The 22,113-nt window shown below is 39.6% G+C and overlaps 1 protein-coding gene across 1 annotated transcript; it reads left to right on the forward strand.

Moving 5' to 3' along the window:
- Positions 1 to 277: 277 nt before the first annotated feature.
- On the forward strand, positions 278 to 16,384 carry ADH5 (alcohol dehydrogenase 5 (class III), chi polypeptide). The gene is made up of 9 exons (XM_025922362.2): positions 278 to 399; positions 5,024 to 5,125; positions 6,961 to 7,102; positions 7,614 to 7,701; positions 11,601 to 11,820; positions 11,972 to 12,232; positions 12,888 to 13,023; positions 15,627 to 15,765; positions 16,074 to 16,384. Exons 1-9 carry the CDS (start codon positions 388 to 390, stop codon positions 16,096 to 16,098), a joined length of 1,125 nt encoding a protein of 374 aa, XP_025778147.1. The 5' UTR covers positions 278 to 387; the 3' UTR covers positions 16,099 to 16,384.
- The last annotated feature ends 5,729 nt before the right edge of the window (positions 16,385 to 22,113 follow it).

Genomic DNA, 22,113 nt, shown 5'->3' on the forward strand with positions numbered 1-22,113 from the left:
AAGCTTTATCTACGCTGCCTGGGCTAACGTTACACGGGGAAAACCCCTTCCTGACACAGATGTTTTGCATCCAGCCGGCAGGTTTCTGCCACAAAGCCGCCGCCCTCCAGCCTCGCGCAAAACCCTCCAGCTTTGGAGGCGACACCACGTGGGCGCGAGCTACAACGCCAGAGGCGTCACACTTCAGGCACCGCCCTTCGCGCCAGACTGGCCTAGCGAGCGCTGTATTCACGCTCCGCCCCCCGGAGCAGGCGGCGGCGGGACCTCGCTGGGAGCACGCCCCGCCCACGCCGCGCCCCCCTGCGCTGGGCGCACGTCCCGCCCACATCCCCAGCCCCGTGCGCCCCACCCCGGATGTCCACCCCTCACTGATCGGAGTCCGAGGACATGGCGAACCAGGTAGGCTTGGCTGTGCAGCGCGACCGGGCCCAGGGAAGAGGAGAAAGGGAAAGCATGGGATGGAACCCGGTCGCTTGACTGCGCGGGGCCTAGGCCGGTAGGCTGATATCAGCTGCCGGATCTGAAACGGTGCCTCGGGCAAGCTGCTCTGCGGGAAGGAATGGAAAGAGTCTTTGGGCTCCTTACTTGAAAGGTTTCGAGGCTTTTGGTGCAGCCCGAGGCGGGAGGGGGCGGTAGAAAAGGTTTAAGAGCGTTCACGCTTTGCGTTTGCAAAAATAAGTAACTTGCCTGGAGTCATCTTGCTGGTAGCAGAACTACAGCCAGAGCCCGTGCTCCTAACCCTCAGGTTGTTGTGTTTCATGACTATAATTGTTAATTGAATAATTATGGTGCCACTAAAGAATGGCGAAGGCTCCTGGGTCCCTTTCAGTAGTAACATTTTTGAGCACTTAAGGCACCAGAACTTTCCTCTTTTAATCCTACCGTGACGCTTCTGCGAGTATTGTCCCCATTTTGCACACCAAAAATTGAGATTTAAGAAGTTGGTCGACCTTAGTGGTTACATTAAGATAGTGAGCCAGGCCTGTCCCTTTGCAAGGAACTGTTCCAGGTTCCTGAAATATACTTTAGACAGTAAAGAAAGGCAGAAATGCACGAGTAACGTGAATAATCAGGCTAAAGTTGCTTAGTGTTTTAGTGTTTTGCAAACTTTAGAAAGATTTATGACATTAAATGTTGAGGTTGAAAAGAAATGGTAAACGCTAAACGATCTTTCATACTTAACAAACTGGCAAGTTGTTTTTCTTTATAACGTAGTGCCTTTATTTGGAGAAGGTGAAAAATTATCCTGTGATCATATTTGAAGTAGGGCAAAGTAGATTTAGGGTGGAGCTTTGTTTTAGAATTGTCATTAAAAGGAAAAAAATTTCTCAAGCATCCCTTAAAATAGGGGAGGGGGGTATAAAAACCTAGATTATTGGGGCACCTGGGTGGCTAGTTAAGCATCTGACTCAGGTCCTCATCTCACCATTGGTGGGACTGAGCCCTACCTGTAGCTCCACGCTGCCAGAATGGAGCCTGCTTGGGATCCTGTCTCTCCCCTCTCTGTGCCCTTCTTCTCATGCGCTCTTTCCCAAAATAAATAAAATTTAAAACAAAATTTTTTTTCTAATTTAAAAAGAACTTAGATTATGGATGAATTAGGGGCACCTGGGTAGCTGAGTCAGTTGAACATCTGACTTGATTTCAGCTCAGGTCATGATCCCAGGGTCAAGGGATCAAGTCCCCATTGGGCTTCCTTACTGAACATGGAGCCTGCATAAGATTCTCTATCTCCCTCTTCCCCCTCACTAAAAAAAAAAAAAAAAAAAATTATGGATGAATTATATTTATTCTTGTTGCCTAAATTCTCTAGAATATGTGACTATTTTGAATTTGACCTTTGTGATTTTGTTTTGAGATTTATGGTCAGTTGAGGTGAAAACATTCTAATGCAATGTCTGCATATTTTTACCATAAGATTTAGTATCTACCCTTTAATTTTAAAAATAATAATTTCCAGCCTCACCAATTTACACAAGCCACTCAGCTCTCTATACAGTTCAACTCTGCTTTTCCTCCACTCTTTGTTCTAGTTCTAATAAATACTATTTGTTTCTGCAAAGCACAATGCCAAGCACTATATTAGGGAGTTTTTATTCATTTTCATTTACTCCTCACAATAGCTTTTTATATTTGTAGGTGTTTAATTACTATGATTTGTAACTAACTTTTTCTCATCCTTGGGTATCCTAGTTAAAAGTGAAGTTTTTTCAAACCCACCAATGAAAGTTAACACTCTTTCTCCACTTTGTGCCTCTCCCTTTAACTTACCCTTTTTGTAAGTGTTGACTTTCAGGTCTGTCTCCTATAAACCCAGCAGTTTGCATCCTTTGTTCTGTCAACACATTTCATAAGCATTTTGTGAACTGCTCAAAACTTTTGGGGGTGGGGGCAATGCAAAATAGGTGACAGGGATTAAGAGGTCAAACTCGCAGATATAAAAGATGTCATGGGGGTATAAAGTACAACATAGAGAATAAAGTCAATAATATAGTAATAACTGTATGGTGGACAGATGATAACTACACCTATCATGGTGATCATTTCTTAATGTATATAAACATCAGATTGCTATGTTGTCCACCTGAAACTAATACAATATTGTATATTAACTATGCTTCAATAAAAAAATTTTTTTTACCTTTCCTCATTACACCTGATGCTCTAGTAAAGGAGGCCTAGTACTAAATTCTAGTACTGACTAGAATTTCTAAGTCAATGCTATGCTTGAAGTTAGCATTTCTAGCTAATTAGCTTGGAATTTTTTTTTAATTTTTTTTTTTTTTATTTTTTTTTCAACGTTTATTTATTTTTGGGACAGAGAGAGACAGAGCATGAACGGGGGAGGGGCAGAGAGAGAGGGAGACACAGAATCGGAAACAGGCTCCAGGCTCTGAGCCATCAGCCCAGAGCCTGACGCGGGGCTCGAACTCACAGACCGCAAGATCGTGACCTGGCTGAAGTCGGACGCCCAACCGACTGCGCCACCCAGGCGCCCCGGAATTTTTTTCTAGTAGCCACATTAAAATTGGGTTAAAAAATGAATAATAAAAAATAAAATTGATTAAAATTTAATCCATTATACAGTAATCCCCCCCTTATCCGCAGTTTCACTTTCCACGGGTTCTGTTACCTGCAGTCATTTGCAGTTCAGAAGCAGGTAATCTTCCTTCTGACCTATTGTCAGAAGGTCATTAGTAGCCTAACACTGCATCACAATGCCTACCTCACTCACTTCACTTCATCTCACCAGGTAGGCATTTTATCATCTTACATCAGCACAAGGAGTAGTACATACATATAGTGCAATAAGATTTTGAGAGAAAGACTATTCACATAACTTACTACAATATAATTCTGTTAATTTCTTACTGTTCCTGATTTATAAATTAAACTTTATCATAGATATGTTTGCATAGGAAAAACATAGTATATATAGTTTCAGACATCCACGGGAGTCTGAGAATCTATGCTTTACAGATAAAGAGGAATTACTGTGTTCAAATTACTGCCTTGACATGTAATTAATACTTTTTAAGTATTGAAATACTTTTACTTTTTTTTTTTTTTTTACTATGTCTTCATAATCTGCAGATCTTTTACATTTACAGTTTATATCAGTTCCGCTTGAAAGGCACACATGGCAAGTGGCAATTGTATTATATAGCACAGTTAAAAGGGGTAGATACAGTAATTTTTTAAGTTTATTTATTTTGAGAGAAAAAATGTGAGTAGGGAAGGGGACAGAGAGAGAGGGAGGGAGAGCGAGAATACCAAGCAGGCTCCACACTGTCAGCACAGAGCCCGACACGGGACTCAATCCCATGAACCATGGAATCGTGACCTGAGCAGACATCAGGGAGTCAGATGCTTAACCGACTGAACCACCCAGGTGCCCCTAAATATAGTGTTTTAAAATTTTCCCATTCTGATCCTCCTTATGCTCCTTCCCACCTTGCGGTTTTGCACTAAACCAGTGTTAACTTAAACCAGCTTTAGTAAAGGAATACCATAGGGTACATGTTAAGCATTCAGATTCCTTGGATCCTGTGGCAGACCTACTGAATCAGATTGTCTTAGAACCTGTATTTTTTTTTAAAGTATTTATTTTGAGAGAGAGAGAGGAAGAGCAAGAATCCCAAGCAGGCTCCGTGCTGTCTGCCTGACGTGGGGCTCAAACTCAGGAACCATGAGATCATGACCTGAGCCAAAATCAAGTGTCTGACACTTATCCGACTGAGCCACCTAGATGCTCTGGAACCTGTGTTGCTTTTAGCTTTTTTAAATATTTATTTATTATTTAGAGACAGAGCACAAGTGGGGGAGGGGAAGAGAGAGAGGGAGACACAGAATCTGAAGCAGGCTCCAGGCTCTGAGCTGTCAGCACAGAGCCAGACACAGGGCTCAAACCCACAAACCACGAGACCATGACCTGAGCTGAAGTTGTACACTCACCCAACTGAGCCACCCAGGTGCCCCCAGAACCCGTATTTTTAACGTATTCCTAGAAGATCGTTAAATATTTGACTAATAAAACTTAACCAAAAGAGGCTTTTACAGCTGACCATGTAGTCATCTGAATTAAATTTTTTTAGTGAACATTACTTGTATGAAATCTAAAAACATGCAGGGGGTGCCTGGGTGGCTCAGTTGGTTAAGCATCCAACTCTTGACTTTGGCTCAGGTCATGATCTAATGTTTGGTAGGTTCAAGCCCCACATCGGGCTCTGCACTGGGAGTGTGGAGCCTGCTTGAGATTCTCGTTCTCCCTCTCTCTCCGCCCCTCCCCTGCTCACGCACACTTTCTGTCCATGTCTCTCTCAAAAAAAAAAAAAAAAAAAAAAATGATTTTAAACAATAATAATCTTAAAACCATGCAAAATAATTCTCCATATCACTTAGAGGTTATGGTTTTTGTGATTCTGTGATATATTTTCTAAGATTAGTAGTCAGGATCTAAATAAGTAGTTGATTATTAGTGCAGGAGGATAAACAACTTGCTCTCTTTTTTCCCTGATCTCAGGTTATCAAGTGCAAGGCTGCAGTTGCCTGGGAAGCAGGAAAACCTCTCTCTATAGAGGAGGTAGAGGTGGCACCCCCAAAGGCTCATGAAGTGCGAATTAAGGTAATGATATATTGAGGGCACTGGAAAAGGAGACTTACAATGAGGTCTCTGGATAGATGAATCCTCTGTGGATAAATCCCCAAGGACAGCGTTAAAGAGAAAGTATTGAAAGTCCTCCAACCTGGGAATCACATCCTCCTCCTCTTACTTTACCTGCTTCACTTTTGCAGCACTCCTGTCCCTCTTTTTAGCTTGTGAGGGTGAGCTAAGCAGCCTTCCCCATGGATCACTGGATAACTGCACTCTTTCTTCTGTAGCCTGTGTTTAAGATGACTTTATAGGATGTTCCCCCTTTCTGCCAAGCCCATAATTTAAAATGTATGATGACACATTAGAAACAAAAGAAGAAATGGTCTTCAGTTTTGTTAGTGGAGGTTTCAAATACGATTTGGGAAGAGGTTCCTGATTTGATTGGAGCAACAAGCAAGTGAAGTCCGCTTGCTTGGAGAGCTTTAAAATGTACTGACCCAGGGCTCCTGGGTGGCGCAGTCGGTTAAGCGTCCGACTTCAGCCAGGTCACGATCTCGCGGTCCGTGAGTTCGAGCCCTGCGTCAGGCTCTGGGCTGATGGCTCGGAGCCTGGAGCCTGTTTCCGATTCTGTGTCTCCCTCTCTCTCTGCCCCTCCCCCGTTCATGCTCTCTCTCTGTCCCAAAAATAAATAAACGTTAAAAAAAAAAAATTAAAAAAAAAATAAAATAAAATGTACTGACCCTTGCAGGCAAGAGCAGTGTTCAGGGGATTCATTAGTCTAGTGCTTCTCAGCCTCTGTTGTGTCAGAGAAATGAAGTTACCCTTGGAGAGAACAGTATTGCACAAGGCAGCCAACTGGATATTTATAGCATTCTACACTTGTTTTGATGTAAAATTAATACTTTAAAGTAGTAACCATTGAATGAAACTAACATCCTAGAAAAAAATAAGCTCTTTTTTGCTATGAATTAGAGGATCCTTTCCCCATCCTACCTCCAAACAAATGCTCATGCTCCCAGGGATCAAATAGCAGGTTGCAGAGCCCAGGGCCAAATAATTTCTTAAGATCTTTTGCAACCCAGACTTATGACAGTTTATATGTTTTTCTTTAAGTTCAGAAATGAACCTGATTGTGATTTTGCTACTGAAAAAGAAAATGTGTCCTGGGATATACTAAGATGAGCTGTTTGGGGCGCACTGTCTTCCCTGGGAAACAAAACAAATGGCAAAGAATGTTACCTTGTAAGCAGGTACATGGGTGAGAGACAAAGAAGCATAAATATAAACACTCCAAGACTTCCTTTCTGTGCGTTAAATCGTTTGGAAAGATAACCTACTTAAAAGCCAGATAAGAATAAAAGGCTGTTTAAGTAGTAATTGTGTGTGGCTGCCAAAAAGGGAGTTGGTTTCACTAAAAGCTCTGAATTTTGGCCCTAATAAGCAGGCAGGCATATTTCCGCAGTAGTCCATACCTTCTTAGGAGTCACATTTGTCAACAGTCACAAGGATCCCAGCAGTGAAATGGACTCCTCCCGCTTTGTACACAGGTCATGTTCTCTCCACACCTGTAGGCACAGTGCCCATAAAATCACCTTGTTCACCTTCTTTTGCTAGCATGCACTGAAAAGGGATAGATGTACCATGTGTCTTTGCATATAAACACACCATTACTTTTATGTATCACTTAAAAACTGCCAATTCCAATTAAGATACCATAGATTGTAAATACTTGCTGATTTTAAAGATTAAAATATGAAACAAAAGTATCTTAGAATCAATGAAATGTGGTATTGAAAATGCCTTTCCTTTGACCTGTATCTCTCTGGATTGCAAGCAAACACCCTTAAATGCTCTTGATCTGCTAGATTATCGCCACTGCAGTTTGCCACACCGATGCCTATACCCTGAGTGGGGCTGATCCTGAGGGGAGTTTTCCAGTGATCTTGGGACATGAAGGGGCTGGGATCGTGGAAAGTGTTGGCGAAGGAGTTACTACCCTGAAGGCAGGTAAGGAGGATATCTGAACCACTCTTAATTTTATAATTTCAATTTATTTCTACAAGGAAATTATTTTTATACATTGTTTTTTTCACAAGTTATCACCTGAGTCATTTTTCAGGAAGAATTTTATTCCTTATCTAGGAAGCACAAATATTTGAGAGTTTTTTTTCTTTCTGATTTTGCAAGCTACTGTCATCTGAAACTATTTAAGTATATTTCCAAAGCCAGTTTGGACCAATTAAACAAGAATTTTTAAAGATTCATCGGTGAGTCAGTATTTTAAAGCCCATGACCTTGTTCTCCAAGTACAGTTTAAGAGCTTTCTCTCAATAAAAATTTTGAAACTTGTGTTTTTTGCATAGTCAGGCAGTGTCTGAATGATGTTGTGTAGGTAAAGTTCTGAGTTGAAGTTAACCTTGCAAAGCCACATGAGAAGTGGGGATTTGCAGAGGCTGATGTATCCGTTTAGAAACAGATGTCACCTATTCAGAATAACGTCTTTGCATTTGTTTCCCAGGCGATACTGTCATCCCACTCTACATCCCACAGTGTGGAGAATGCAAATTTTGTCTAAACCCTAAGACAAACCTTTGCCAGAAGATAAGGTTAGTATCTTTGTTATTTGGTCCTTAAGATAATAAGTAATTGTGTGGCAGTCTATACAGAGCATTCTCCGTGAATTATTTCATTCCAGCTTTATGGCAGCCTCACTATCATTGGTATCCCCGTTTTCATAGATGAAAAAATGAAGATTCAAATTAAGTGGTGTGCCCAATATCATCAGCTATTAGATAAAACAGAATTTTCTGAACCCATTCTTCTTCCATAACATTCGTCTAAACTTGCCAAAACGTATATTAAGGAGGGACATGCCTAGGAAATTAAATAGAAGCATTTTTATGAGCCATTTTATTGTCCATGAAATCAAAGTAGTGAAACCCATAAGGTTACTAGGAAGACTACAAGAGATAACTTAACCCCTTGACACAGAAAAGGTAGTTACTTTATTGTAATAAGGTAACTAACAGCACTTACCTATTTCTTTGAGGCAATTTAAGATGTTGTATTCCCCTTTTTACTGAGGTAAAACATATGTAATAAAGTACTATAAACCTTAAGTGTACAGCTCAATGAATTGTTATGTATATACACACCTAATGGTTATAACCACCCAGATCAACGTAGAGAACCATTCCAGCACCCTACAAAGTCATTCATATCCCTTGCGCTTCAGTACCTGCCTCTCTCAAAGGGAACCACTATTCTGATTTCTTTCACTACAGGACTTCATATAAATAGAATCACATACTGTGTGCTCTTTTGTTTGGTTTCCTCATAATGTCTGTGAAATGTGTTTAAGTTGCTCTGTGAATCACCTCTTTTCTATCATTCCAAATATACATCCATTTATCTCTATCCATTCCCCTGCTGATGGACATTTAAGTTGCTCAAATGTTTGGGGCTGTTGTGATTCATGCTGCTGTGAACATTTCTATTCATAGCTCTTAGTGAATATGTGACTACTTTCTCTTGGGTATTTTCCTAGGATTGGAATTGCTGGATGCAATATTGTGATTTCATTCAGATAACCAGATACATATTTCTCATATGTATTGGGGTCTTCTGCCATGGTTTCTGGCTCATAGCTATTAAAATTTAGTAGAATTTCCTGTGATGTGGGCTATAAAAGTGCCTTTGTTATGTTAATGAAGGGGACTTTTGGAAAGCCCTTAGGTAACCTAGGGGTGGCCTGACCTTTGGTAAGGAAAAGGAGGCGTGGAAGTTGAATCAGTCAATGGCCAGTGACTTAGTCGGTCATGGCTATAATGAAGCTTTCATAAAATCCCAAAAGGACTGGGTTCAGAGAGCTTTGGGGCTGGTGAACACGTGTAGATTGAGGAGAGTGACATACCTGGAGAGGGCATGGAAACTCCTCAGCCTTTCCCCATACTTTATCTTCATCTAGCTGTTGATTCATATCCTTTATCGTATCCTTCAATAACTTAAAGAGCACCTGGGTGACTCAGTTGAGCGTCCAACTCTTGATTTCAGCTCAGGTCATGATCCTGGGGTCATGGGATCAAGCCCTGCACTGGGGCTCTGTGCTGGGTGTGGAGCCTGCTTAAGATTCTCTCACCCTCCCTTTGTCCCTCGCTTGTGCTCGCTCTTTGTCTCTAAAATTAAATAAGTAAATAAAAACTGGCATCTGTGTGGCTCAGTCAAACCTCCAGCTCCTGATTTCGGCTCAGGTCATGATCTCACGTTTTGTGAGTTCAAACCCTGCATCAGGCTCTGCACTAACAGCATGGAGCCTGCTTGGGATTCTCTCTCTCTCTTTTTCCACCTCCCATGCTCTCACTCGCTCTCAAAATGAATAAACTTTTAAAAATAATAACATAGGTGTTTCCATGAGTTCTGCGAGCCATTCTAGGACATTAAAAGAACCTGAGGAAGAAAATCTTTGGAACCTCCAATCTGTAGCCATTGGGGTCAGAAGCACTGGTAACAGTTTCGGCCTTGCAGCTGGCATCTGAAGTGAAAGGTAGGGGGCAGTCTTCTAGGACTGAGTCCTTAACCTGTGGGATCTGATGCTGTCTCCAGGTGGCTAGTGTCAGAATTGAGTTGAATTGCCAGACACCTTGCTGGTGTCCAAGAATTGCTTAATGTTACGTAAAAGGGAACACACCCCCACACACACATTAGAGCTGGGTCCATGACTTAGAAGATTGGGTCATACATAAAAGATCGTGTGTTCTTGCATTTGTTTTCTAGTGCCATTGACAAAATTCTATTTTGGGAAACAAGATGTCATTCACTATATAAGTCCAGTTAATTTTGGCAAAGCTAGAACCAAAATCTCATTTTGAAAGGTAATTTCAAACGCAGTCTAACAACTTGGGACATATCAAGTATAATAATGGTATTGGCCTTTTTGTGGCTGCCTGTAGCCTTTCAGAGGGACAAGTCCTTTCAGAGCATGAAATGTATCCCACATCACCTTTTGTTCAAGAAACTCCTCTGAGATAGAAGTGATTTCTTGCATTAAGGAAGGGTGAACAAACTTAAGTTGCTCTTAAAGATACAACAGTTATCTGTGGTAGAGCTTTGTCACAGATTTGTTTTTTGTTTCTGGTCATATTTTTTTCTCAAAGGAAATTATTTACTCTTGAGTCTAGAGGCAATCTATTTTCATGTGTGTATTTGTTTATTCCTGTTTATTCCAAAGGATTAGCCTAAGAACGAACATCAAATTATAGTGCATTATTTTGAAAAATAATAAAGATTTATTTTTAAAAAAAAAATTTTTTTTTCAACGTTTATTTATTTTTTGGGGGACAGAGAGAGAGCATGAACGGGGGAGGGGCAGAGAGAGAGGGAGACACAGAATCGGAAACAGGCTCCAGGCTCTGAGCCATCAGCCCAGAGCCTGATGCGGGGCTCGAACTCACGGACCGCGAGATCGTGACCTGGCTGAAGTCGGACGCTTAACTGACTGCGCCACCCAGGCGCCCCAATAATAAAGATTTAATAAGCACTCTGTGCCAGGCACAATGTTAATGCCTTCCATAACACCTCATTTGATTTTATAGCAATCTTTGAGATATGATTGTTTCTCCATTTTTTAGTGAGGTAACTAAGCCACAGAGGTTAATTAACTGGCCCACGATCACACAGGATTTGACCCAAGTGTGTCTGACTTTAGGACCTGTACTCCTAAGCAAGACATTACATTACTTATTTAGAATATCAAAAACAATTTTTGTTACTATTTATCATACTGGTTGCTTTTGTGAGCTTTTTTCTTTTCCTTTATCTTTTATTAGTGTTACCAACTACACAGGCAACAGACAGAGTTACAGAGAAAGAAGAGATAACCTGAATCCTTGAGGATTGTTAGCCTTTTAACAAAGCCTCCTGAAAGATCTAAATCAGCCAGTTTGGCTATTTTCATCACCTAATCTGCATAATTGCTCATAATCTCTGTGTAGATTCTGGTTTGGGCTGTATGCTCTAAGAAGTTATATTTGCTCATAGTTTTTTCATGGATTTTTTTTTTTAATGTTTGTTTTGAGAGAGCACACAGAGAAGATGCAGAGAGCCTCACACGGGGCTTCAACTCACATATTGTGAGATCATGACCTAAGCCAAAATCAAGAGTCCGACACTTAACTGACTGAGCCACCCAGGCGCGCCGGTGATAGAATTTTCAAATTATTTCATCTAATCCATAAGTTGTATCTGTTAAATTTTATCTCAATACCCTGACAACAAGATCCAGAAGAATATTGAATGTTGGAAAAGATATGTAGGATTATAAGTCTTTTGTAAGGTTTTCTAATAAGGCATTGCTGAAAAGTGGTAAATTATTAATAAATACAGTAGAAATCTGACTTTGGGGCTTACACACTTTCTTGTCTACCTGTCATATTTAAAACTTTTTTTTTCCTGTGGGTTTTGAAAAACCTGATTTTACCCTGCCTTTCTCCTTTTTTATTTTCTTTAGAGTTACTCAAGGGAAAGGATTAATGCCAGATGGTACTAGCAGATTTACTTGCAAAGGAAAGACAATTTTACATTACATGGGAACCAGCACATTTTCGGAATATACAGTTGTGGCTGATATCTCTGTTGCTAAAATTGATCCTTTAGCACCTTTGGATAAAGTCTGCCTTCTGGGTTGTGGAATTTCAACTGGTTATGGTGCTGCTGTGAACACTGCCAAGGTAAGAGATTGGCCCGGGTTTTAGCTTCCGCCTTCTAGTTTGATACAGCGGAGCTTTGCTGGAATAGTGAAATTGGCCCAGTGTGTTAGAAACCTAGTGATTTCCTTGACTCTCGTGCAATGAGTGCCTTACAAACTATGTTTACTATTAGGTGGAGCCTGGCTCTACTTGTGCCGTCTTTGGCCTAGGAGGAGTTGGATTGGCGGTTATCATGGGCTGTAAGGTGGCTGGTGCATCCCGGATCATTGGTGTGGACATCAATAAAGATAAATTCGCACGGGCCAAGGAGTTTGGAGCCTCTGAATGTATTAACCCCCAAGACTTCAGTAAACCCATCCAGGAAGTGCTCGTTGAAATGACTGATGGGGGAGTGGACTACTCCTTTGAGTGCATTGGTAACGTGAAAGTCATGGTAAGTTTTAGCTTCATTCCTTTTTTTTCTCTAGCTTACTTTATTGTAAGAATAGAGTATGAAATACACATACAGAATAGCTGGTAATCAACTGTTTATATTGCTGGTAAGTCTCCCAGTCAGCAGAAGGCTATTAAATTTGGGGGAGTCAAAAGTTAATGTGACTTTTCGACTGGGCAGGGGGTCAGCTTCCCAACCCTTGTGTGTTTTTCAAGGGTCAACTGTATATCCGCTTCACTAACCTTGAGCAACAGCTTCTCTAACACCTCAGTTTCCTCAGGTGCAAGATGCACCTACTTGACATAAAGTCAATCCTCCGCAAAATAGTACTATTCTCCACCTTGCTTCCTTTATTAAAGTCTTTAGAATTTTTAACTAGGATTTACTTTTAAAACTAGACGGGAAATAAAAGCTTTAAATTCTTTCATTTTGTGTTAGTATTTAGCCAGATTAATACATTTGGTAATTTATCTTATTAAAACTTGAATAAAATTACATTGACTAAATATTCAGTTTGATCTTTTTGTTGTCATTTTTTTTTTTTTAAAAAATAGCTCTGTGCCGCCACCGTTCCCCCAAAAGTTACTTACTGGGGAAGCAGAGATGGCCGGCACAACGCACTGACTCCTGTGATTTGGTCCTCTCTTTCCTGCAGAGAGCAGCACTAGAGGCCTGCCACAAAGGCTGGGGAGTCAGCGTGGTGGTTGGAGTAGCTGCTTCGGGTGAAGAGATCGCCACTCGCCCGTTTCAGCTGGTAACAGGCCGCACGTGGAAAGGCACTGCCTTTGGAGGTAAGTTAATGGGTGAGCACATTTTCTCTTTTGTCATTTCCATCAGCAGAATTTTAATCCCAGGCTGATTTTTCATTTTAAGAATTTTCATGGGCTACCTTCATCAAGTTGTTGCACAGCTATTTTAATAGGAGGGCTTCACATTCAGTCAGTATTTACCCCTGGGGCTGGGGAGATACTCAACTTCCTCTGAAGCAGGAGACCCACTGTTTACACACAAAAAATCAGTATCCTGTTAATGAGGAAATAGTTGGGGGTTAGGGCAGAAGTTAGAAGTAGGTTCCAGGGATACAAACAGCATTGTCAGCCACACTCATGTTATGGACTTAAAGAGGTTATTGGCATTTGTGCTCATTTTTCCAGAGTGTCTGGTTGTCGCTGGATGTAATAATACCTCTTGTCTAAATAGTACTGATTTCAGTAGTAACCAATACAAAGTCTTCAACTGAAAATACTGTATTAGACAAAACTTTATAACAGAAATGAAAAGCTGCCAGACTGATCATTTTTCCCCTTTTGTGATCCTAAAAAAACGCATGGTGGTTTGGGGTTGCCTAACTACTGATAGAATGCTGAGAAACAGTTTCCATCTGTTTTGCTAGTTGCTCACCTAGGAGGCACAGATCGTGCCTGTATATTCCAACAAGTGTGAATGAATGAAATCTAAAGTTTTTGTAGGTTTTTTAAAAAAGTATATTTCTCGCCATCCTCTTAGGGAAAAAAATCACTTAGCGTGAATTTTCAATAATCTGAACTTAACAAGGTGTTTAAGATCCCCTATCATGCCAGCTTTTTTCAAGGCCAGAGGAAAAGACCAAGAGGGTATGAGGGGGTTTGGCCGAAGTTTCTGCCTTTATACTATAGAATTCACCATAAAAATTGTCATGCAGACTAACCTCCCCTTTCCAACAAGCTGTACGCCTCACTTGAGTATATCAGAACAGACTTTTAAAGCCACACATCCTCTCAGGTCCTTAGCTGTATTTAAAAGGACATTTTAAGCCTGGAAGACTGAGCCAGGGGGTTGATCATAACCTCTCACTGAAGCCTCATCACCCCAGCACATGCTAGTTGGGAAAGAAGCTGGAGTATTGGGGTGTGATGGGTGTTGTTAAAATATGACCCACAGATGTAAATAGAAGTTTTGGTCTAACAAATAGAGGTGGCTGTACTTGTCTCTGTTACCAGGGGATTTAAAGAAGGGGGCACCTGGCTAGTTCAGTTGGTAGCGTATGTGACTCTTGGTCTCGGGCTTGTGAGTTCAAGCCCCACATTGGTCATGGAGCATACTTAAATAAATAATACATTTTTTAAAAAAAGGAGAAAGGAAAAGACCTATGATTTGTAAGAGAAAAATAATTAATAGAGGATATAAGGAGGCAGATTTGGAAAAGGCTCAAAAGAGGTTTGAAATGAGCTACAAAGTGTCCCTGGTGTAAAAGGTGGGAAGGTGTCTTTGTTGATTTATTGCTTCTTTCAATACAAGTCAAAGATCGAAGCACCAATTTTGTTTAAAATCTTATATAGCTAAGAATTTCCCACTTTTGTTTTCAGTTTCACGATTTCTGGTGTGAGATGCTATCCCTAATTTCATTGTTGAATTTAAAACCAAAGAAATAAGAGGTGCCTGGGTGGCTCGGTTGGTTAAGCATCCGGCTCTTGGTTTCTGCTCAGGTCATGATCTCACGACTCGTGAGTTCAAGCCCTGCATCGGGCTCTGTGCTGACAGTGAGGAGCCTGCTTGGAATTCCCTCTCTCCCTCTGTCTCTGCCCCTTCCCCACTCAAGCTCACTCTTTCTCTCTCTCTGTCTCTCAAATGAATAAATAAACTTAAAAAAAAAAAAAAAAAGGCTTTAAAACCAAAGAAATAAAAGTCCTGTATTACGTCAGGTTTGTTCTTCCTTAAATGTCATAATTATAGAATCTTTGCTGTTGTGGAGCCAAATAAGTTTGTTCTAAGACTTCAGAGTTCTGTCCTGGTATCTTAGAAGTCTCACTTGGCTAAAACCTTAATGAGATTTTAGTAAATCTTAACACAGAAAAAGGAAAATACTCAAAAGGCATTTACTGTTTTTTTTAACTAAAGATGTACATTAAATTCTTCTTTCTCTGTATGCTAATTTTGAAGTTTTTCAGTCCTCTTTAATTGATGAGAAAATCAGGGTTTTTTTTTTCTTTTTAATTTAAATTTTAGTTAACATACAGTGCAGTATTGGTTTCAGGAATAGAATTTAGCGATTCATCACTTAGATACAACACCCAGCATTCATCACAAGTCCCTCCTCAGTATCTATTAACCATCTAGTCCATCTCCCACCCAGATGCCTCCACCTTCAGTTTGTTCTGTGTGGTTAAGAGTCTCTTGTGGTTTGTTTCCCTCTCTTTTTCCCTCCTTCTTCCCGAATGTTCATCTGTTTTGTTTCTTAAATTCCACATATGAGTGAAATCATATGATATTTGTCTTTCTCTGATTGACTTATTTCATTTAACATAATACATTCTAGCTCCAAAAATTTATTCTCTTAAATGTCTGTCACCCACTAAGTAATAAGCATACTGCAAAGATTTGTTGGAAGAATTAATACATGTGTGATTTCTTTTAGGATGGAAGAGTGTGGAAAGTGTCCCAAAGTTAGTATCCGAATATATGTCCAAAAAGATAAAAGTTGATGAATTTGTGACTCACAATCTGCCTTTTGACCAAATTAATGAAGCCTTTGAACTGATGCATGCAGGAAAGAGGTAAGTTTCCTCGTTAGCTATATATTATAAAATGTAATGACTTGGGGTTTATGGAGAAGGGTAAAAAAAATACTTTTAGTGGTCTTAAAAGATATCATTTAGGGGCACCTGGGTGGCTCAGTCAAAGCGTCTTGACTTTGGCTCAGATCATGATCTCATGGTTTGGGAGTTTGAGCCCCACATTTGCTGTTACCATAGAGTCCACTTTGGATCCTCTGTGCCCCTCCTCTCTCTCTCTCTCTCTCAAAAATAAACATTAAAAAAAAAAGATATCACTGAAAACTGTGTATTGCTTCCTTCTCTTACAGCATTCGAACTGTTGTAAAACTTTAAATTCAACAGAGAAAATATGTCCATCCTTTCACCTAAATCTTGTGGTCCAACTGGAACAACCAGACAAGCAGGGAGAAGCTCTTCCACGATCAGTCTCTTAGACCTTCTCTACTACTACTTCTAGAGTAACCTATTCTAGGGAGTGATATTTTGTGTATAATTCATATATCTCTAATCAAGGACAAAGCTGATACAGTCCTAAATTAGCTTTCTGAACTCTCCTTCACATGAATAATTGCTAGCTTATTAAGAAATAGTCTAACATAATAAAAGTAATTTCTGCATATGTGTGAAGTTGTGATCTCTGTTTTATGCTGAATTCATTCTCATGGTTCCTGTAGTTGTTGTCTTCATTCTTTAAAGGAAAGCCAGAGAAAAAAATAAAAGAAAAAAATAAATAAAGCCAGAGGAAACAGGGCAGTGGTGAATATCTTAACCTTGCCTTCTTCCATCCTCGGTAACTTGTGTTTAACTTTTAACAGTCTTTGGCCCGTTTACTAAAGAACATTTCTCGGGGCACCTGGGTGGCTCAGTCGATTAAGCATCCGACTTCAGCTGAGCTCATGATCTCACCGTTGGTGAGTTCAAGCCAGGCTCTGTGCTGACAGCTCAGAGCCTGGAGCCTGTTTCGGATTCTGTGTCTCCCTTTCTCTATGCCCCTCCCTCACTCTCCCTCTCTCAAAAATAAACATTTAAAAAATAAAAAATAACATTTCCCTCACCATCAGTGGCAAAGTTCATGAGAACCCAGGGCTGTCTCTGTGAGATTACATTCTTGAGAACAGGTAACCATGTCTTGTTCAAACTTAAGAAACCCACCCCCCACAATTTGTAGTATGGCATCTGGCCCACAGTGGGCACTAAACATCATTGACGAAGCTACCCTCTGTGCTTAAGTAGGTGTATGTGTGTAGGTGGTGGCTCTATGAATTCTCTCAAGCATAGGAAAAATACATACTGAATTGCAAAGTTCCTAGCTGCTTTTTCAAATCTTAACATTTTACCATTTCTAGACCAGCACATTGCCTTTCGTCTCCAGAAGTTTTTTGTGAAATACCTGTTTACCTCCTTTCCTCACCACCCAGAATTTGGTGTTTTTCACTCATACATGTTGTCACACTTACTATATGTATCCATTAACCGTCTCTAGTCTTCAGCATTGAAAACTTGATAACTGTCCTATTCTGCAGCTTTCATTTTTTACTCATTGTGATTAACCCATGTGATGCTCTCATTCACTAATTTTAATACTGTGCATTAGTATTCACTTATATGAACTACCATAATTTATCTGCTGCCCAAATGATGGCCTAACGCTATTTCCAAAGCTGTTTCTATATTGCTGACGACACTGGTGAAACATTCTTGTACATCCTTCTCATGCTCACTGTGTTAGTAATCCTCCTTACTTAGGATGTGTAGTTGGCCCTTGAACAACATAGGTTTGAACTGCACAGATTTCACTTATATATGGGTTTTTTACACTATGGTTCTGTAAATGTATTTTATGATTATCTTCACTTTTTTCTCTAGCTTATTTTGTTGTAAGAATACCATTTATAATATGTATGTGTTAATCAACTGTTATCAGTAAGGCTTCCGGTCAACAGTAAGCCATTAGTAACGTTTTGGGGGAGTCAGAAGTAATACATGAATTTTCAAATGCATGGAGGGTCGGCATACCTAGTCCCTGCATTGTTCAAGAGCCAACTGTATATCCTAGGATAAGCACATCTGTACTAGAAACTGCCAACATCGTTCCTCAAAATGGTTGGAAATCTTTACAAATTCAATGTGTGAAATGATACTTCATTACTTCAGTTTGCATTTCCCTCAGTTACTAAAGTACTATCGTACGTTTGTATTTCCTTTTTTGTGAAGTATCTATTTACATCCTTTGCTCATTTTTCTATTGGATTATCTTTTTCTGAGTAATTTTTAGGTGTTCTCATAGATGCCAGTCCTTCCATCAGTTTTATGTTTTAATATATTTTATATTTTTATTTTAATATCAAATCTATCAGTCTTTTTGTGGTGCTGTTAAGTAACATTTAGGATTTTCTTTTATTCTGAGCAATATAAAGCAGTAAACAAAAAATGCTTTCTCTTCCATCCAGGTAATCCATTGACATTGAAAAAAAAAACAAAAGCAACATATCCAAGAGTTAGAAAATTCAATTACAGAAAATTATATAAAAGCAACACAACATTCCCCTCCCACAAAAAAAAAAAAAAAAAAGGGGTTGACTCCTAGAAAGTTCATGTATCTTCCCAGAAGTTTCAATTCACGGAATAGCACATATACATATCCTTTAAAACTACACAAAGGAATACTATTAACATTATTTTGCGCTCTTTTGGTTTTTCCACATGATAGTGTATTGCAGACTGCAGACTGCTGTTCTGTCAACACATCGGATATGCCACGCACATAGTTCTTTTGGTTGGATTGAAGCCATGTGTTTTGTTGTTATTTTAAAAATACTTTTGGGGCACCTGGGTGGCTATTTAAGCTTCTGACTTCAGCTCAGGTCATGATTTCATGGTTCATGAGTTCGAGCCCCGCATTGGGACTCTCTGCTGACATCTCAGAGCCTGGAGCCTGCTTCAGATTCCCTCTCCCCTCTCCCCTCTCCCCTCTCCCTCCTCTCCCTCTCCCTCTCCCCCTCCCAACTCACACACTCTCTCAAAAATAACTAAACATTAAAAATAAAAATACTTTTGATTGATATGGCTTAATTGCTCCTGTACGTGCTTGTGTTTCTGAGAGAGCACTATTTAGTTGATTTAAAAATAGAAAGGTAGCAATTATGGTCATGACCTCTCCTTTTTGGATAGCTAGTGCATTTGTAGAACCAGGTATTGCCACCTAGCTTCTCTCCCATTTTACTTTGGGGGCTGGAGATGCACTAGGGGTCCAAATGGCCCCAAATTATTGTTCTGAGAAAACTGGAAGAAAAAATTAAAACTAGCTTCTACCAAAGCTCTGGAAATAGGCTTTTAACTGTTTCAGTTTAGCCTTAGCCTTCCAGGAACAAAATCTATCACCTTGAGCAATCACACTAAGAAAATGGACAAGTAGTGTGATAATGTAGGAGAGCTAATAATTCTCTAAAAAGTTTTTTCCATCATTAGTTTTCTTCTCATATATGAGGTATATACACGAATGCGATGGCATTTTTATGCCCACCTACATGAAAAAGCAAAGCCGTTTTAACATAAAATAATGGGGGCACCTGGATGGCTCAGTCAGTTAAGCATCTGACTCTTGGTTTGGGCTCAGGTCATACCTCATAGCTTCATGAGTTCAAGCCTCGCATCAGGCTTTGTGCTAGCAGCGTGAAGCCTGCTGCGGAGTCTCCCTCTGCCCCTCCCTGACTCACTGTCTCTCTCTCAAATTAACAACAAAACCTTAAAAATGATTGCTTTATTTTTAAAAAATAATAAAATATCAAAACAATGTAACTCCAACTTTTGTAGCTGGCCAATGAGGGAGTTTTTATATGATCCTTACTATAAAGATTCTTGGATCATACGACTATAAAGCCTTTTCAAGATCCTTTTAATATATCCTCTTGGATGGCATCTAGGATGTTGTGTATGTTTTTGTTTTTGGAAGAAATAGCATATACAGTTTTTGGAAGAAAGTATAGATAAAACAGGGCTAAAAGCTACTCACTATATGCACATCAGCAAGCCTATCCTGGTTGTCCAAAATTAGGAGGTCTACCACCTGAAAAGAATTGTTGGGCATTTTTTTTAAGTATCTTTAAACTGCTTTCTTGGACAGATACATAATTTTAACACACAATGGCTAACCCACTATATACTTCATGAAAAGTTAGTAAAATGTATTTTTAACTTAAGTACCTAAAATTTTACAGTATTAGGAACTAATTTTAAGCAACTTTTTACTGAAAATTTTTCCTGTACCTAGTTAGCACTTTTCAAATCTTGCTTGCATATTGTGCTATTCTGTTTAACCTGACTGATGTTCACAGGAGTAAGACAGTCCATTTGCAGACATGTCTGGGAACAAGTTCTTTATTACATGCAGAGAACTAACATATAAAGTAGGAACCTAGGGAATGATGAGGTTTGGGGGGATGGAGACAGGGAAAAACTGCATTACATCCCAAACTGTCACAGTGAACCATTCATGTGTGTACAACTTACATCAAACAAAAAACACTCCAAAAAATATACATAATGCTATTTCTTTCCATTTATCCCATTTGAATGCAAACTTATAGTCAAAACGTGTTTTGATTTGGAAAAGAGAGAACATGTTTCCCATGCACAGAATGCTTCAGAACATTTTCTGCCTGGCTACCAATCTGCCAATTAGGCTGGTGATCAAAGTCCTGAAGTAACTGACAATTCTTTGGGCCTAGAGACACTGTGTGACCCAGGAAAAAAAATAAAATAACTGTAGATTGAGCCAATTTTGTTTCAATACACATGCCAGATTGGATTGTCAGCAAATACCCTTTAGAAAAAAGTATACCACAAACACATTTGGAGAACATTTTATTATATTTAAAGAGATATTTAGATAATAAATGCATAGAACTAAGGGAATCATGTCTTTAAAGAAACAACTACAAAGTGAACAGGGCCATACAAAGTCCTCCATTATACAAATTTCTTTTGGTGGAACTTTATGGGCACTAAGTAGGTGGGATGGTTTTTAAAAGGTAGACTGATTTTTATCAAAGTGGACATCATATCAGAATTCCTTGTGATGAGATAAATTTGCACAAGCCCCTTTCAAGAAAGGAGTGCTAGTCAACTACCTCCAGTTTAAAAATGGACTGAAGCTTGATATATTAAACCAGGATATATTAAGCAACATAAACAGTGAAAATGTGCTTTAAAGTATCTATTGCTCTTTCCCTAACATAGATCTTCAGACTAAAAGTTCTTATCCTTGGCTATTTTGTTTCCTCAGAATCAGATTGACTAATAAAGTTGTAAAAATTCCAGCCTGAATTTTCTGTTGACCCCTGACCCAACTACTGAAATAAATTTGCTTTATAGTCACATTATATATAGAATAAAATAGTTGCTAATAGTATCATTCCACAAATAGGTCTCTCCACAGATAAGCATAGGGATTTGTCCTAGTCTTGCAACCAAATAAAAAACTGGAGAAATCAGAGCCCTGGGGTCCTGTTAGTCCTGTGCTCTTCTCATGACACGAAAATACAAATGTACCTACAAGTTTTGGAAAAGTATTAGCACGTTTGTTCTTGAGGGTGAGGTGAGGAGGCCGAGGTAACATGAAAAGGGCTAAGCACCCAGGAGATGTAAGCGATGCCTCTACTAAAAGTTTTACAATGGTAAAAACGTTCTAGACATCAGTAAAAAATAATTACCAGAAGACTTTGAGCCGTAACAAACGTATCACTGATACCTTTCCAGGAAGCCTTCTTCACTGCTCCACTGGACTTATTGGCACAGTTTGCTAAGACCCCAGCGTTGACACATTTTGTAATATAACCACAGAATCGCCATAGACCGACAGCTGTGTTTTTGCTCCTCCACAGTCCCCAAAATGATGAGAGGCAGCCAAGGCCACCTTATTTCCTGCTTTCTTTTTCTCAAAATAACCAAATACAAAGCACTATTTTTCTTTTTCATACTTAGCACCAAAAGGAAGAAGAGGTAAAGGAGAGGTTGCCACCAGAGGCTGCTTGCTCCTCAGGGTTCAAACGTGGGGGAGCCTGTGCTAAGCTAACCTTTCCTTGGGTGTTCATTTTTAAAATGAAACAACACATTAATAACTTTTAGGGTATTAGCATAATGTAGCCTACATTGTGAAACAATCTGTTGCTAAGACAATAATGCCCAGATGTTTTTCTCTACTGGAAAATGGGCCACACATCTACATTACCAAGTGGTATCATGTGCTCCTCTTATAGCTCCAGAGTTTGGTAGAGGTCAAACACCAAATGTAGACAGAATCTTACCACACTATCTCAAACCTTTCCAATACTTCTAACTCCCAGATCA

The sequence above is a fragment of the Puma concolor genome, chromosome B1 (assembly GCF_028749965.1).
Source record: "Puma concolor isolate L17-30 chromosome B1, mPumCon1.1.hap2, whole genome shotgun sequence".
Classification (NCBI taxonomy): Eukaryota; Metazoa; Chordata; class Mammalia; order Carnivora; family Felidae; genus Puma; species Puma concolor.

What these genes read in the sequence shown, in the direction of transcription:
- ADH5 (XM_025922362.2), top strand. An exon ending in AACCTTTGCCAGAAGATAAG is followed by an intron (nt 7,702 to 11,600) that starts GTTAGTATCTTT and finishes TATTTTCTTTAG; the next exon opens with AGTTACTCAAGGGAAAGGAT. An exon ending in CTGCTGTGAACACTGCCAAG is followed by an intron (nt 11,821 to 11,971) that starts GTAAGAGATTGG and finishes GTTTACTATTAG; the next exon opens with GTGGAGCCTGGCTCTACTTG.